At 53.1% G+C, this 15,166-nt stretch overlaps 1 protein-coding gene across 5 annotated transcripts in view; it reads left to right on the top strand.

The window, feature by feature from the left end:
* The window catches only part of TBC1D16 (TBC1 domain family member 16), an 85,075-nt gene that overhangs the window by 19,682 nt on the left and 50,227 nt on the right, over positions 1 to 15,166 (top strand). For 4 of the 5 annotated variants that reach the window (XM_059047050.2, XM_067020811.1, XM_059047052.2 and 1 more), the window contains exon 3: positions 505 to 1,102. In XM_059047050.2, the coding sequence (XP_058903033.1) occupies positions 505 to 1,102 (598 nt within the window). Of the gene's footprint in view, positions 1 to 504; positions 1,103 to 1,400; positions 1,834 to 15,166 lie in introns of those variants that run through there. The other variant, XM_067020813.1, reaches the window with a different exon arrangement.

A 15,166-nucleotide genomic window follows, 5' to 3' on the forward strand; every position in this document is an offset into this window, starting at 1 on the left:
GAAAAGGCCCAAATGCCACTCATCTTGGATTTATTCTTTTGGGGACATAACAATAAAATCTGCTGCCTGTATCCCTCCTAAGATTGTGATGAGACTGTGAAGCCAGTGGGGCTTCTGGGCCCCTGTGTTCCTCCCCCGTTCCCTGGGCTTGCCCAGACCGGGAGGCTGATGGAGGCAGGGGAGCTCTGGAGCCCCCAGACAGTGGACAGGGTGGGGCTCTGAACGAGAGGAGGAGGGAAAGCACAGGACGGGCTGCTGCTTGAGGTCCCAGGCCCAGTGGATCTGCTAAGTGTGTGTGCTTAGAAAATGCCCACAGCACTCATTCATCCAGAGCTCAACTGTATCCCTCAGGTGTGTTTTCTTAGGGCCAGGCTGTGTCTGGATCCTGGCTAGTCTGCACAGCCCCACAGTTTTACTAACCCGGGTGTGGCTCCTATGAGAAACCAGCCAGCGGCACTTCGTGCATGGCTCTCCCTAACCGTCTGTGCTCCTGACCCCTCTTAGGCTACCTGTGCTTGTACATGGAGAAGGATGAACTGCTGGGGGCCACTCTCATCCTCGCATGGGTCCCCAACTCCCGGATCCAGAAGCAGGACGAGGAGGCGCTGCGTTACATCACCCCCGAGAGCTCCCCCGTGCGCAAGGCACCCCGCCCTCGGGGCCGGCGTACCCAGAGCTCGGGGGCCCCCCACCCGCCGTCCCCCCTGGAGCCCAGGCCCACCCTAATCCCCAGAGATGAGGACATCCTGGTGGTGGCCCAGAGCCTCCGAGACCCCGAGCGTGTCAGCCCTTCGCCCGAGGACGGGGAGAAGCTGGCCCTGGGCTTGGGGACAGACAGCTCCCTCCTGGCCTCTCAGCCGGCCCACAGCGACTCGGGAATCTTGTCGGCGATCAGTTCGCAGGACGGGACGGAAGAGGGCCGGGAGCCGCGACCCGAGGCGGGCGAGGAGGAGGGCTCCTTGGAGCTGTCGGCCGAGGGCGTGAGCAGGACCAGCTCCTTCGACTCGGACTCAGAGGCCTTCTCTTCACCCTTCTGCCTCTCGCCCATCAGCACCGCCCTCGCAGAGAGCAGCAGCTCCGTGTTCCTGGAGAGCGAGAGCGGGTGAGTTCCTGACTCCCCACTGCCTCTCTGGAGCCAAGAGCAATGGCTCTGTCCCCCGCTCTGCTCACTGAGCACTGAGGATGCCTGCAACCCATCCCGCAGGCACCAGAGCCCCTGCACCCTGTCCCCTCACTTCACACCACCCTAGGGGATTGTGATGGATGCGCTGTCCGGGGGAGGGGCGCTGGGGGTTCCCTCCCTCTTCTCTCCCCTTCCCTAGGACTAAACGTTCCCTGCCAGGTCTGACTGGCCCCATAACCCAGTCTAACGCCCCTGGTGCCAGGCCCCGGGAGCCCAGGTGTCTTTTGTGCCCATCTCTGGAGGAGATGGTCTGTCATCCCACAAGCCCCAGGCAAACTCAAGGAGACCTGGGTGGTGGCCCGAGGCTTGTGGGGGAGGCCTGGTCCCCTGCCAGGCTCTGTGCTCTGCCTGGGGCCAAGCCAGGCACGTGGCCTGGCCCGCCGGAGGCGTCCCTAGCCTTTCTACTTCTCACACCCTCAAGCTGTAATAGGCTGGAGCACAAGCCCAGGGGGAAGTTGGCAGCATTTACTGTACAGCCCCAGAGCCCAGGGGAACCAGATGCCTGGGCGCACTGGCGGCTCACTGGCCACACAGGCAGAGACCAGGAGGGGCAGCAGTGAGCCCCACCCACTGCCTGATAGGGGAGGGTTGTTGCAGTCTCATGGCGGCCACCACACAGCGTCGTTAGGGGGCCTCGGGGCCTCCCAGAGGTAGGTGTGCGCAAGGCTCATGAACCGCAGGCTTGGGCTGAGCCAGAGCAGCTGGGGCCGGCCTGGGACGGACAGGTGTGCGACTCCTGCCGCCCCTTCTCATGCTCAGCTGTGGTCCTTGTTCTCGTCAGATTTCTAGGCGAATAATGGTGATGATAGTAAGCGCTGACATAATCAACAGTCAGCACACAATTATTGAGCTCATGATACGAGATGGGCATGTGATAAGTGTGAAAGGTCTGAGCTTTGCCTGGGCACTGGGCATGTGTGCCATGGATTAATTCTTTTTATGCTCACAACCATCCCAAGCCCTGTGAGGTAGGTGCTAACCTCACGCCCTGTGTATAGAAGAGGAAAGAGGGGGCTCAGAGGTTAAGGAACTTGCTGGAGGTCACCCAGCTAATTTAGGAGCTGAGCCAGACTCGAACCCTCCTGGGTCTACACCCGACCTAGAGCCCATAAGGTCACATGACCTGATGTAATCCCAGGAGAAAAGGAGCAGGGCGGAGGAAGGCAGAATGCTTTGTTGGCTTCAGCGGGAAGGAATTTGAGATGGCTTCATTCCTGTGTTCTTCCCCTCAGTAAGATGTGGTCCATTAAAGCCCAAGGGTAAACTGATAACATCCGTCTCGAGTACTGGAGGGTGCATGTTAGGGGAGCGGTCAGCTGTAGCCGAGGACTCCAGTGCCCCATGAGGCTCCCTGAGCCGTGCGCTGTTTCCCACCAGGAAACCAGGCTGAGAACATAACTCAAAAGCCGCGCCCGGGTCCCGCCACCAGTGGGGCTCTGTCAGGGCTCCCCCTGGTGGTGCCACACCACCAGTCCCTCCCCATCGCCCTCCCTCGGCCACTTTCTGTCTCTGGATTTGCCTGTTCTGGACATTTCACCTCAATGGTATCATGCAACTTGTGTCCTTTTGCATCTGGCTCCTTCCTTAAGGCCCATCCAAGTGTGTCAGCACTTCGTTTGTGTGTCTGGCTAATATTCCCAACAATCTCCACCTCCAGTTGGATTTGGAAGCATTATTTGGTATCGCGTGCAGACTCCTGCGCTACAGCTGGGTGGCGTCTGTCAGGTGTGAAAGTTTGGCTGCCCCACCGTGAGTCCCTTCTGTGGTCATGCTTTGGGAACCCTACTTTTACCTTCCAGATCCCTGCTCCACCCAATTTAATTTAGGGATCATGTTTCTGCTTAGAGCTGCGAGACGTGCTCGGAAGACTAGTGTTGTGAGGGAGCTCCCTCCCTTGCTGTGGAGCTCCAACAGTTCCATATTGCTTGCTTTTCTGGCCCAGTCAGTCCAATTCAGCCAAGGCTCTGGGCTGGGGCAGGATGGCCATGAGTGAGGTCCCTCCCTGCCTCCCAGGAGCGTGTGCTTCAGTCAGGGGCTGATGTGGAAACAGCCTGTCTTTGAGACGGAATGTGAGAGGTATTACATGGAGGCACCCTGGTTTCTGACCCAGCCATGCTTGACAGGTTGCTGGGAGCTTAAAAAAAAAACAGATGTGATTTCAAAAGGGGCTGGGTGGGCCCTGGAATCTCCATTTCCTGCCAGGCCGGCCCTGCAGTTCATGTTTACTTGCTTCTCTGCTCTCGGAGCTGAGTTGCAGTTTTGTCTCCCCACCGCGTCTGAGACCTGGAAGCAAAGATAGTGCTGCTTCCCTCCCTCCCTCCCCCAGCTCCTGCCCTGTGATGGGCCTGGAAATTGGGACTAAATGATCAGTAGTACTGGGTGCTATAGAGCAAGGCTTCCCAGCCCAGTGAAAAATGAGAATGCCCCGGGCAGCTTTGAAGGCTCCTGATGCCCAGGCCACACACAAACTGATTGAAGCAGAATGCTGGGATGGGGCCCGGGCCTGGGCAGTGTTTGACCTCCCCAGGGGTTTCCAAAGTTCTGCCAGGTATGAGAGCCGCTGTTGCGGTGGGGAGCAGGGGGAGAGAGGTGTGGGCCTTGTGCCTCAGGCAGGGGGCATCTGGGGCGAGGTCCCAGAGCGCTGGCATCTGCTGGACCAGACACCCTTCAGGGAGCTTGTCTTTGAGGACTTGAATGCACCCATAGCGGCTCTTGGAGCAGAGGCTCCTAATTTAAGTGGGAATTGGCTCCCTGGGAGGGGAGCGGGCAGGCTGGCTCGTGGGAACCCTCTGGTGGCAGAACTGAAGAACTACACATGGAGGCTGAGCCTGAGGCTGGGGATGGGCGAGGAGGGGGAAGCAGCCCCCATCCGAGAGTCGCCTAAACATTTTGTTATGTGGCTGGTAGTTCACAGAACGGCTGAGTGGTTAGAAAGGCAGTGTCCATTCGTATGCTACCTGCGGGGTATAGCCCGGCACAGCCTCATCCCTAGATGGCAAGGCCACCTGCCATAGCCACCCCCACCAGCCCCAGCACAGTGATGGCTGGAAATCCTTGACTAGATGAGTGTCCAAGGACTATGGGGAAATGGGTGGACAAGGAGAGCTGTGCTGCTGACTTGTCATCATGGACCGTCCTCCCATGGAGATCTGAGTTACACAAGCAGGGTTTAGGGTCTGTGGCTCTCAGCCCCGTACCTTCCACTGTCAGAAATCAAGGCTTTGGACTGAGATGAAGGTGAGGATGACCACCGACAAGATAAGCGGCCATCCCATCATTTGCTTCTGTCCTGAGAGGTACCCAGTCTCAAGGGCCAGTTGGATGAGGGTATCATATAACAGGACCCCCATGTGGACCCCCATGTGGCATGTCAATTGCTCCCCCTCGGGGAAGTGTGTGGCGATATGTATGAGCTGAAACACAGCTCCCACTGCCTAAATCAAAAGGTCTCTTCTGTGAAATAATCTAAACTACAGAAATAAAGCACATTTGCATGAAGATGTTCATCATGTTATTCTTTACAATGGAGGAAAAAGGGGAAGAATCTAGAGAAGGAAACCCATCCATTCCAGTTTATCTTCCAGGTCAAGGGATTTTTAATGGGGGTCCATGAGCCCCCTGAAGTCTTACACCACTTCCTGTTATGTGTGCTTATGGGTGTGCATTTTCCTGAGGAGGGGGCACCCTGCGACTCCCCAAAATGTTCAGAACTTCGGTACTGCCAGACAGAAGAATGTGTATTTGTAAAGACTGTGCTGCGGCATGGAAATTTATAGTGCGTCACAAACAAAGCAGGTAGCAAATGATGTGCACATTTTGATTGAAATCTATGGAAAGGCCTGATGCCCGAATGAGGTGGGCCAAGCAGTGCTGCCCACTAGAACTTTCCAGATCTGTGCCTTCAAGATAGCACCACTGGCTTGCTCAGTTAGGGAACACTTGAAAGGTGGCTAGTGTGACTGACACACTGAATTTTTAATTTTATGTGATATTGATCGAGATAAATTTAAGTGGCACACGTGACCACGCTATTGGACAGCGCAGGTTGAGAGGAAGCTGTGCCAATATGTTAGGATAGCGTGGTTATGAGTCATTTTTTTCTTTTCTCATGTTTCGAAAATGTTACAGTGTGGTTATATTCATCATAAACCCACACACAGCTTAGACTGGCTCACCCTTGTCCCCTGTCTTGCACGTTTGGTTTTTTATTTTTGCTTTTTGGGGGTTTTTTTGGCCGTGCCACACGGCCTGTGGGATCTTAGTTCCCCGACCAGGGATGGAACCCGTGCCCCCTGCAGTGGGAGCGCAGAGTCTTAACCGCTGGTCTGCCAGGGAAGTCCCTTGCATGCTTGTTAATGAGAAGACCTCCTAAGACTCTGTGAGGTCCTTCCCAGGAAGCTGATGCTGATGGGCTGCCGCCCTCGACCCCAGAGTGTCATTGGTGCCCCCACCCCCAGGGTAAATGTGTGCTGTGTTTCCCCTCTCTCATCCCCTCCTTTGTCATGCTTGGTGTGTGTTCTTGGGGCGGCCATCCTGAGTGAAGGGTGGCGTTCAGGTTACAGAATGAGCTGGGTGGTGGCTTCATTGGTGCAGTGGTCCAGCCAGCCCAGACGTGGGTCCAGGAGAGCCGGGTACAGCCCCGCGGGGACGCGGGCTGCCTCCCCTTGGGGTCTTGCTCCGATGCTCACCTGCCTCCTGCCCTCCTCTCCTCTCCTCTTTTCCCACGCATGCGGTGTTTTGGCCAGCCGGCCCCAGCAGGCTCACCCTTCCCCAGCCTCCCTCCAGCTGAAATGTTCTCCCCTCCCCTGCTGAAACCCCAGCCAGACTGCGTTCTCCTCCGTGACCCCTGCTCGCTCTGCAGAGCTCCTGCTGCTTTCCCCGGGCGTCTCATTTGTGTGGCATTTAACACATGTCTCCTTGTGCTGTTGCTTTCCCGTGAGACTTAACCTGTCACCTGGACCAGTGCCATCCTATAGAACTTTCCGTGGTGATGAACTCTGTCCCGTGTGGTAGCCCCTGGCCACATGTGGCTGTGGAACCCTGGAAATGTGGCTCTGGCAACTGAGCAACTGGATTTTTAATTTATTCATCTTCACTGAATTTAAAGTTCAGTAGCCACAGGCAGCGAGGGCTTTGTGTTGGACGGTGCAGGTCCAGACGAAACAGTGCTTGTGAGGGGGGTGGAGGCAGTAGTCACGCTCCTGGCAAAGAGTAGCCCCTCAAAACGCTCTGTCAAGGGAAAAAGGGAAAAAGACCAGAAAACTGAACAGGTGTTTCCCCCCCACCCACGCAGGGGCTGGCTTACTAGGGGGTGGGTGACAGGAGGGGTCACAAGCAGAAGCCAGTGAGGAGGGACGGTGACAACGGATGACGGCGCCCACCCCGCAGAGGGAGCCAGGCTGAAATAAATGGCAGCTTAAGTGCTTTTTGCCTTTAGGAGGAAAAGGCTCTGTGACACCAGAGTATCAGCCGTAAAGGCTGAATTATTCATACCTTCTCGTTGTCATTGGTATAACAGGCCCTGCTTCTCCTACCCTGCTCTGGGGAGAATCCAGCCTCTGAGAAGGACCTGGAACCCATGAGCTTGGTGGGCCAGGTCCAAGTGCTGAGTATCATTGATGGGGGGCTGCCAGGAGGGACCCAGAGGGTGTCATTCTGGGTCACCCAAAGCCTGGTTAGGGGCAGGTTGTGTGATGCCATCCATGAGATTCTTAGTTGCTTTGGGCAGTTTTCCTAAATAGCCTTGCCCCATTCCTTTTCTGTCCAACCATCTCAGGGGAGGCGGACAAGCCTGCAGGAGTGAGAGGTTCATCCAGAACCGCTCACTCCTGGAGACGGGGTTGGGGGGGCGTGATATAAATGAGGGAGACACTTTTCACCCCTTCCCACCCATAGTAGCTAAAGCAAATAAGAACCCTCTCCCAGAGGTGGGAGAGGAGGGATGGGAGGCTGAGAAGAGGGGAGGGGCCAGAGGATGGGACCCTAAAAAGCTGAAGGGGGACAACAGGGAAGGGCCAGTAGCTGGACCAGTGGATGTCCTTGGAGGCCATTCCAGCAGCAGTGGGACTGGGGAAGGGGTGAGGGAAGGTCCTGGGGCTGCTGCCGCCCCGGAGAGGAGCTGTGGGATGGAATGCTGAGGGATGAGTGTGGGTTCCAGAGAGATTTAGGAGGTGGAATGGCCAAGAGTTGGTGAGAGATAGGATGGCCAGGCGCTGGAGGGTGCACCCCCTTACCCCCCAAATTTCAGGAAGATATCTCTGAGCTAACTCAGTATTGGGTCAGCCTGGGTGCCCCAGATGCCCTGAGGGTGCTCCTGGAACACCCACCCTCACCCCTTCGGGGCCCCCAGCAGCAGCCTGGCAGCCGGGAAGCTGGCAGCTTCCAAAGATCTGTTGTTTGGGTTTGTTTGTGCTTCTGTAACCGGGAGCTGAGATTTATTTCTTTAAAACATCCCATCTCCCGACACCCTGCAATCTGTTCTGTGCGTCGTTAAGACTAATCTTGTCTTATGTTTCTGTAGCACTCGGCAGGCTCTGTGCCGGCATCTCTCCCTCCACACCCGCCGCCCGCCTGTTCCAAGCCCCCCCCAGCCAAGGTGGCAGTCACCCCTCACTCCCCATCTCTGTGCCTGGGGATGACTGGTAGCAGGGGTCCAAAGGAAGCCGCTCGGAGAAGGGCAGCTGGCGGGACTGAGCCCTTGGACCTGCCTAGGAGCCTCGCTGCTAGGCAGGGAAGCCAGGCACTGCCTGGGGAGGAGAATGGCCCTTCACTGTCTGCCCCACAGCTCTAGAAACGCATTGATGGGCGGCTGCCACTGCCTCCAGGAGCTTGGAGGGGCTGCCAGGGAATTCAGACTGGGTCTCGACAGTGCCCAGTCCCTTGATGTGAGACTTAGGGCAGCTGTTGGCTCAGACACACTATCTTGGGAGGGAAGGGGCAGGCCAGCTGGGCTGGGCAAGATCTGCAGTCAGATGTGAACCAAGTCCCGCGTGATCCCTGGGGCATGAGCTTGGCGAGGTGTTTAATCTCTCTGTGCCTCAGTTTCCTCATCTGTGAAACGGGTCCATTGTGAAGCCAAAGAGAGGCAATGAGCGAAAGCACTTCGAAAAGGTTCAGCACAGAGTAGGCAAATGGTAGTCATTTACCAGGATGATAAAAATAAAAGTTGCACTTTTATGGCACCTACCAGTGTGCCAGCCAGTTATTAAGTGCTTTGTGTTAGTTTCCTGGGGCCGCCATAAGGAAGGACCACAAACCAGGCAGCTGAGAAAAACAGAGAGGGATTCTCACAGTTCTGGAGGCCAGAAGTCTGAAATCAAGGTGTCTGAAGGGCCTTGCTCCCTCTGAAGCTCCAGGGAGGATCCCTCCTGCCTCTGCCAGCTCCTGGTGCTCCAGCCATTCCTCATGGCTGTGTCCTTCCAATCTCTGCCTCCATCGTCATGTGGCTTCTCTTCTTGTAAGGACACCAGTCCTGGGATTTAGGGCCCACTCTCAGTGCAGGATGATCTCATCTTGGGATCGTTAACTAATTATATCTGTAAAGATCTTGTTGCCAAATAAGGTCATATTAGGAGGTTCCAGGTGGATGTAAATTTGGGGGACGCTATTCAACCCAGCACATGCTTTGTGGGTACTGACCATTTAACCCTTAAAACAATGCCTGTGGTCAGGGCTGTTCTTCTGTTGTAGAGAAGGTTGAGGCACAGGGTCACAGAATGAAGGTTCCTAGCTGAGGTACCAGCTCTGAAGTTAAAAAAACAAAAAAGCAAAACAAAATCAGGCCCTGTGAAGCCCCTGCTTCCGTCATCACTTGGCATATCAGTCGCCCCTCCTGGCCCAGCCCTGGCAGCCCTCTGGGTCTGTTCAGAAGCCCCCCTGAGAGGCTTGTGGGGCCCGAGCAAAGATGCTGTGGGAATCTACTTTAAAAGTGACAAAAGTAATATATGTCTGTTTTAGAAATTTGGGGGGAAAGGCATAAAGAAAATATTTATGGTCATCAATCCTTTCGGCATTGCTATTATCATTTTGGTTTGCTTCTCTCTGGCTTTTCGAAGTTGGGGATTGTAATTGTCCATCTCAGGGGTCAGCAGATCTTTTCTGTAAAGGACCATGTAGTGAGTATTTTCAGCTTTTTGAACTGTACAGCCTCTGTGTAGCTTCTTAACTTTGCCCATAGAGAGAAAGCAGCCACTAGCAATATGGAAGTAGTTGGGCGTGGCTGGGTTCCAATAAAACTTGATTTATGGACTCTTAGAATTTCATATAATTTTCATGTGTCATGAAATATATCCCTCCTTTTGCCTTTTTCAACATTTAAAATTGTTCAAACCCATTCTTCAATTAAAAACCTGCACACGGATGTTTGTAGCAAGTTCCGTCATGAATGCCAAACTTGGAAGCAACTGAGGTGTTCGTTCTTCAGTAGGTGAATGGAGAAATAAACTGATCCATCTAGACAAGGGAATTCTATTCAGTGCTAAAAAGAAATGAGCTATCAAGACAGGAAAAGACATGGAGGAAACTTAAATGCATGTTGCTAAGTGAGAGAAGCCAATCTGAAAAGGCTACAGACTGTGTGATTCCAACTATATGACTTTCTGGAAAAGTCAAAGCTATGGAGACAGTAAAAAAAAGATCTGTTGTTGCTAGGGATTAGAGGAGAGGGAGGGTTGAATAGAGCACAGAGGATTTTTAGGACAGTGAAACTATTCTGGATGACACTGTAATGCTGATACATGTCTTTATGCATTTGTTAACACCCATAGAATGTACAACACCAAGAGTGAACCATAACGTAAACTATGGACTTTAGATATTAATAATAATGTATTGATATTGGTTCATCAATCATAACAAATGTACCATGCTAATGCAAAATGTTAATAATAGGGGAAAGGCTGTGTGTGAGTGGAGGAGTATCTGGGAACTCCTTGTACCTTCTGCTCAACTTTTCTGTAAAACTAAAACTGCTCTAAAAAATAAAAAAAAAAAAATTCTTAGTTCATGGGTTGTACAAAGACAGACAGTGGGCCATTATGTGCTGACGCCGGGTCTAAACCAGCACTGTCCAGTAAAAATGTAATGTGAGCCACATAAAATTTAAAATTTTATAGTAGTCTTGTTTTTAAAAACTCTATTTTGAAATAACTATAGAGTCACAGGAAGTTGCAAAAAATGTACAGGGAGGTCCCATGCATCCTTCATCCAACCTCCCCTGATGGCAGCATCCTGTGTAAAACCATAGTACATGTTCCAGACCAGGAAGTGGAGGTGGGTACAACTCACAGATCTGGCTGGTCTTTCAAGCACCCATTTGTGTGTAGATTCCTGTGCAGTTGTATCCCATGTGTAGTTTTGTGTAACCACCACCACGATCAAGGTACATACAGAACAGTTCCATCATCACACGGCTCCCATACACTCCCCCTCATAGTCACAGCCACTACTCCATTCTGTCTCTGAAGACTTTCATATAAATGGAATCACACTCTCTGTAACCTTGATATGGGCCTTTTTCACTCAGCGTAATGCCCTTGAGCTCCATCCAAGCCATCATATGCATCCGTAGTTCTTTCCTTTTTATTGCTGAGTAGTATTCCATGGTGTACACAGACCAGTTTGTTTAACTGTCTGCCCTTTGAAGGAAGTTCATTGATGGGTTGTTTCCAGTTTGGGGCATTTATGAATAAAGCTGTTGTGAGTATTTCTCTGGGAGAAATTCCCAGGGGTGCAATTGCTGGGTCATATGTATGGTAGTTGCATGTTTCATTTTAAAAGAAATTGCCCAAACTCTTTTCCAGAGTAGCTGTGCCATCTTACATTTTTACCAGCAGTATGTGAATGGTACAGTTTCTCCACACCCTCACCAGCGTTTGGTGTGGTCACTATTTTATTTTTTGGCCATTTTGATATGTGTGTAGTGGTATCTCATTGTGGTTTTAATTTGCATTTCCCTAATGATTAGTGATGTTGAGCATCTTTTCATGTGTTTCTTTGCCATCTGTTTATCCTCTTTGGTGAAATGTTTCTTCATGTCTTTTGCCTGTATTCTAACCGTTTTTTTTAACTGTTACATTTTTTTTGAGAGTTCTTTTTATTTTCTGGATACCAGTCCTTTGTTAGATACGTGATGTGCAAGTATTTCTCCCAGTCTGTAGTTATCTTTTCATCCTCCCAGCGGGATCTTTCACAGATCAAAATATTTTAATTCTGATGACACCCAATTTATCAGGTTTTTTTTCTTATGGATCTGGCTTTTGGTGTCAGGTCTAAGAACTCCTGGCCTAGTCCTGAACCCCAAAGATGATCTCCTGTTACTTTCCTAAAAATTTTATAGTTTTACATTTTACATGTAAGGCCATGACTCATTTTGAGTTAATTTCAGTGGAAGGACTGAGGCTTAGGATAAGGTTTGTCTTTTAGCCTGGGGATGTTTGGTTGCCCCAGGACCATTGAGAAGGCCAACCCTCCTCCATGGAACTGCTTTTGCACTTTTGCCAAAAGTCAGTTGGGCCTATTTGTGTAGGTCTAATAGCCACATTTTAATAAGTAAAAAAGAGACATGTAAAATTAATTTTAATAATTACCCAGTATATGCAAAATATTACCATTTTAGCATGTGATCAACATTAAAAGTTGATGAGAGATGTTTAATATTCTCTATCTTTGGACTTAGTCTTGGGAATCCCATGCAAGCTTTAACCCTAGAGCACATCTCAGTTTTAATTTGCCACATTTCGAGTGCTTGATGCCATCCATGTATGGCACAGGGCCACTGAGTTGGCCAGCTCTAGTCTCTCTTGGTTGGTGTCCTGCTTTTGTTTCGTTTCTGTTTTTGTTTCTTTTAATGCTCTCTGGCCAGCCCTCTTCCTTTTTCCTTGGTGGCTGGCTGTGTGGCTTCTAGGAGGAGGTCCGGAGAGCATTCTGTTGATCCTGTTTGTTGTGGGGAAGGTTCTGTAGCCCTGACCCCTCCCTGGCTTAGAGTAGGGATTCTGAAAGTCATCAGCCGAGTGTGTCACCCAAGGAAGCAAGATTCCAGAGAGATGCATGGTGGAGCCCTTGCATGGGTGGATCTTCTTGAAATCATGCTATTGTCGACTGCTCCCCGCCCCGCCCCCAAGGGCCATCAGCTCTTGAGAAAGCTGGCCTCTTTCTATGAAAGCTGTCAGGACAGGGAGGAAATAGGTGCATCAACCCTCCTGAAGTGAAAAGAAGGAAGTTCAGCCTCTGGGAGAGGCTGTGCTCCCCAGGGAATTGGCATGCCCACTGCAGGATGGCTGTCGAAGGACAGGAAATGAAACTGTTGTCGGCCTTTTCCCCTCAGCTCACAAACCACGACAGCCCCTCTGGAGGTACCTGATGCAACCCTCGATGGTTTGTTGCATGGGGTAGTGGGGATGCTCTCTGCGGGCTGTGTTGCTCTGATGGCACAGAGCCCCACTCGGGAGCAGGAAGCTAGAGGCCCTGGGGGCCCTGGCTTTTGCATCAGCAGCCCTGGCAGGGACTCTGCAGGGCCCGGGGCCCACCTGAGCTTCTGAGAGCTCTGAGCGTGAGGTCACAGAGCAATGACGTGACAGTGCCCCCCAGGTGAGACGGGAGCCCGCGCTCTGCCTTTTGGGACTCCCGCTTGGCTGTTGCAATGTAACCCAATACCTGATGAAATCCTCCCTAAAAGCGAGAGGGGGGGTGGCAAATGACCTTGTCTTTTGATCAGAACGTTCCTGTATCCTCTACTGTTTGCCTTAACGTTCATTCCCAGCAGAGTAAACAAGGCATTTTTACTTGGATTTTCCTTTCAATTCAACCAGTGTTCCCTAAATGCTTGTGATGTGCCAGGGAGAAAGGGCTCCTGGTGGCCCCTCCACCATATCCAGAATGTGCTTCCTTGCTTCAGAGAATCTGTTTGGGGAACCTGAGAGTATCGTTGCCCTGACGATCTGACAGCTGAAGCCCAGACACACTGGTCATTGCAAACCGCCTGCCCTTTGAAAGTCATGGGCTGGAGGAAGCAGGCCTGGACTCTGGTGCCAGCAGGTGGCCTCGAGCAAATTCCCGACCTTCCTTAGCGGCAGGCAGTGACACAGATGGTCCTTAAGTGTGGCCACCCTGGAGCTGAGCCCCTGGTCACCTCCCAGCTCTGCCCAGCCCTGTGCCCTGGCAAGTCTCCATCCTCACTGCCCTGCCTTTTGTTCCACACAGCGGGACGGTGACCATCCATGCCCACAAGACCATCATGGGAAAGGCCCCTGAGTGCCCTGGAGGTTCCCAGGAGGAGGCATGGAGACCAGCCTGCAGGCTTAGATGGCACGTGCCTCTTCTGTTACATTTTATTTATTGGTTTCCAAGATGGGATGCAGACCCTCTAGAGAAGGGGGGCCTTTCCTGAGGAGGGGTTTGGGGGCCCCAAAGGCCTATAGGAAGGAGGTGCCTGCCAGGGTCGAGGTAACATGGGAGTAAGAAGTCAGAAGTGGCAATGTTCTGGAAGGAGAGATGGGGGCTGTCTCGTGGGTCACAGAAAGGGAGATTCGCACACATCTGGAAGGGAGAGGGAGGAGACCTGGGACCCAGCAAAGGGGGCGGGGGGGTGGGGGTGGATTTGGCCTCTCCCAGGAGCCCCAGGGCTGGCGGTTAGGGCCGGACCCTGTAGATGGTAAAGGCATCAGGATCTGTCTTGCTTCTGTAAATATTTAAACACTGGGAGGATTATTTTTGGTAGCTACGGTCTCTCTCCGAGCCTGGCAGGCTGCCGGGCTGCCGGGAAGAGTGTCGAGTGACAGCGGGCTCCCTGCGTGCACACGGTCACAGCAGCCACGATTTAATTGGGGTCACGGTCCCCCCTTTTGGGAGAGGGTGGACAGGCACAGGCTTATAGGCTTTCACCTTCAGGGTGAAACTGACGTGACCAACAGGGATGTCAGGTCTCAGAAGTTCCCCTGACGGTAGTTGAAAGTGACAGTGCCTTGAGCTTCCAAACCACGAGCAGGGAAATGTAGGGCCAGCTGCCCGGCCGGGCACCCCCCAGGGAGGTCGCCACGCTCCATCAGACCCACCTGGGGTGAAAGGACACATTGTGTGCCCCGCAGAGCATGAGGGGCTGCAGAGAGCCGTCTTTGTCGGGTCCAAGGGGCTGACGTGCAGAGAAGCCTGCTGTCTGGGCGGGCGTGGACGTGGGGCGCCGAGGGCCACCTGGGCCCGACTCTCTGGGGGTGGCAGCCCGTTTCCTCCAGCCCCACAATCAGGTCTGTCTGGACATCACGGCCCTGCAGCTTCCCCATGAAAGACGAGGCTGGCAAACACCATCCTTTGAAACTCCATTTTCCTGGAGGTGGCACTTCAGCTGAGGAGGGCTCTCCATGTGCCCAGCAGATGGCAGGCTTCCCCCAGATCAGCCAGGGGTGTCCCCTGCCCGCTGAACCCGCCGCGCCTCCTGACCCCACCCCCACCCGGTCTCCCCAGAGAGGAAGTTCCATCTGCCCTTTGTTGCTCACCTGTCCCCACTCACTTCTCACTGCCCCCTCCCGAGGGGCTCCCTGAGGGTGTGCTGTTGTGGGGGGACACAAGCTCAGACCCAAGCCAGCCGCCCTTGGCTGTGGAGCTGCCAGACGCACCTTTTGTGGGTCCCTGTCTCTATTTTCAGCCAGCTTCTGTCTCTCCACTGACTTTCTGTCTCCTCTCTGGGGGTCTGCTGGGTGGAGTATTGCCAGCATGACGCCCCCCAACCTTGCACCATCCACGCCTCCCCAGAGATCAGATGGGTCCTAGACAGGCTTGGTCTCTGGCCCCAGAGCAGAGGTGCACTGCTGACGTCAGACCTGGGATGTGAGGAAGCAGTCAACCAGATACAGTCGCATACAGGGATGCAGCCTGGTTCCTGTCCTTCTCACTGCCCCTGTGGATGTGCTGACCCCTAGGACAGCCCAGCTGAGTCTCAAGGGTGGCCTTGTTTGAGATTTACTTTGCTGGACCCCTTCTTTTTAAAAAAGT

Source organism: Kogia breviceps, chromosome 19 (assembly GCF_026419965.1).
Source record: "Kogia breviceps isolate mKogBre1 chromosome 19, mKogBre1 haplotype 1, whole genome shotgun sequence".
Classification (NCBI taxonomy): Eukaryota; Metazoa; Chordata; class Mammalia; order Artiodactyla; family Physeteridae; genus Kogia; species Kogia breviceps.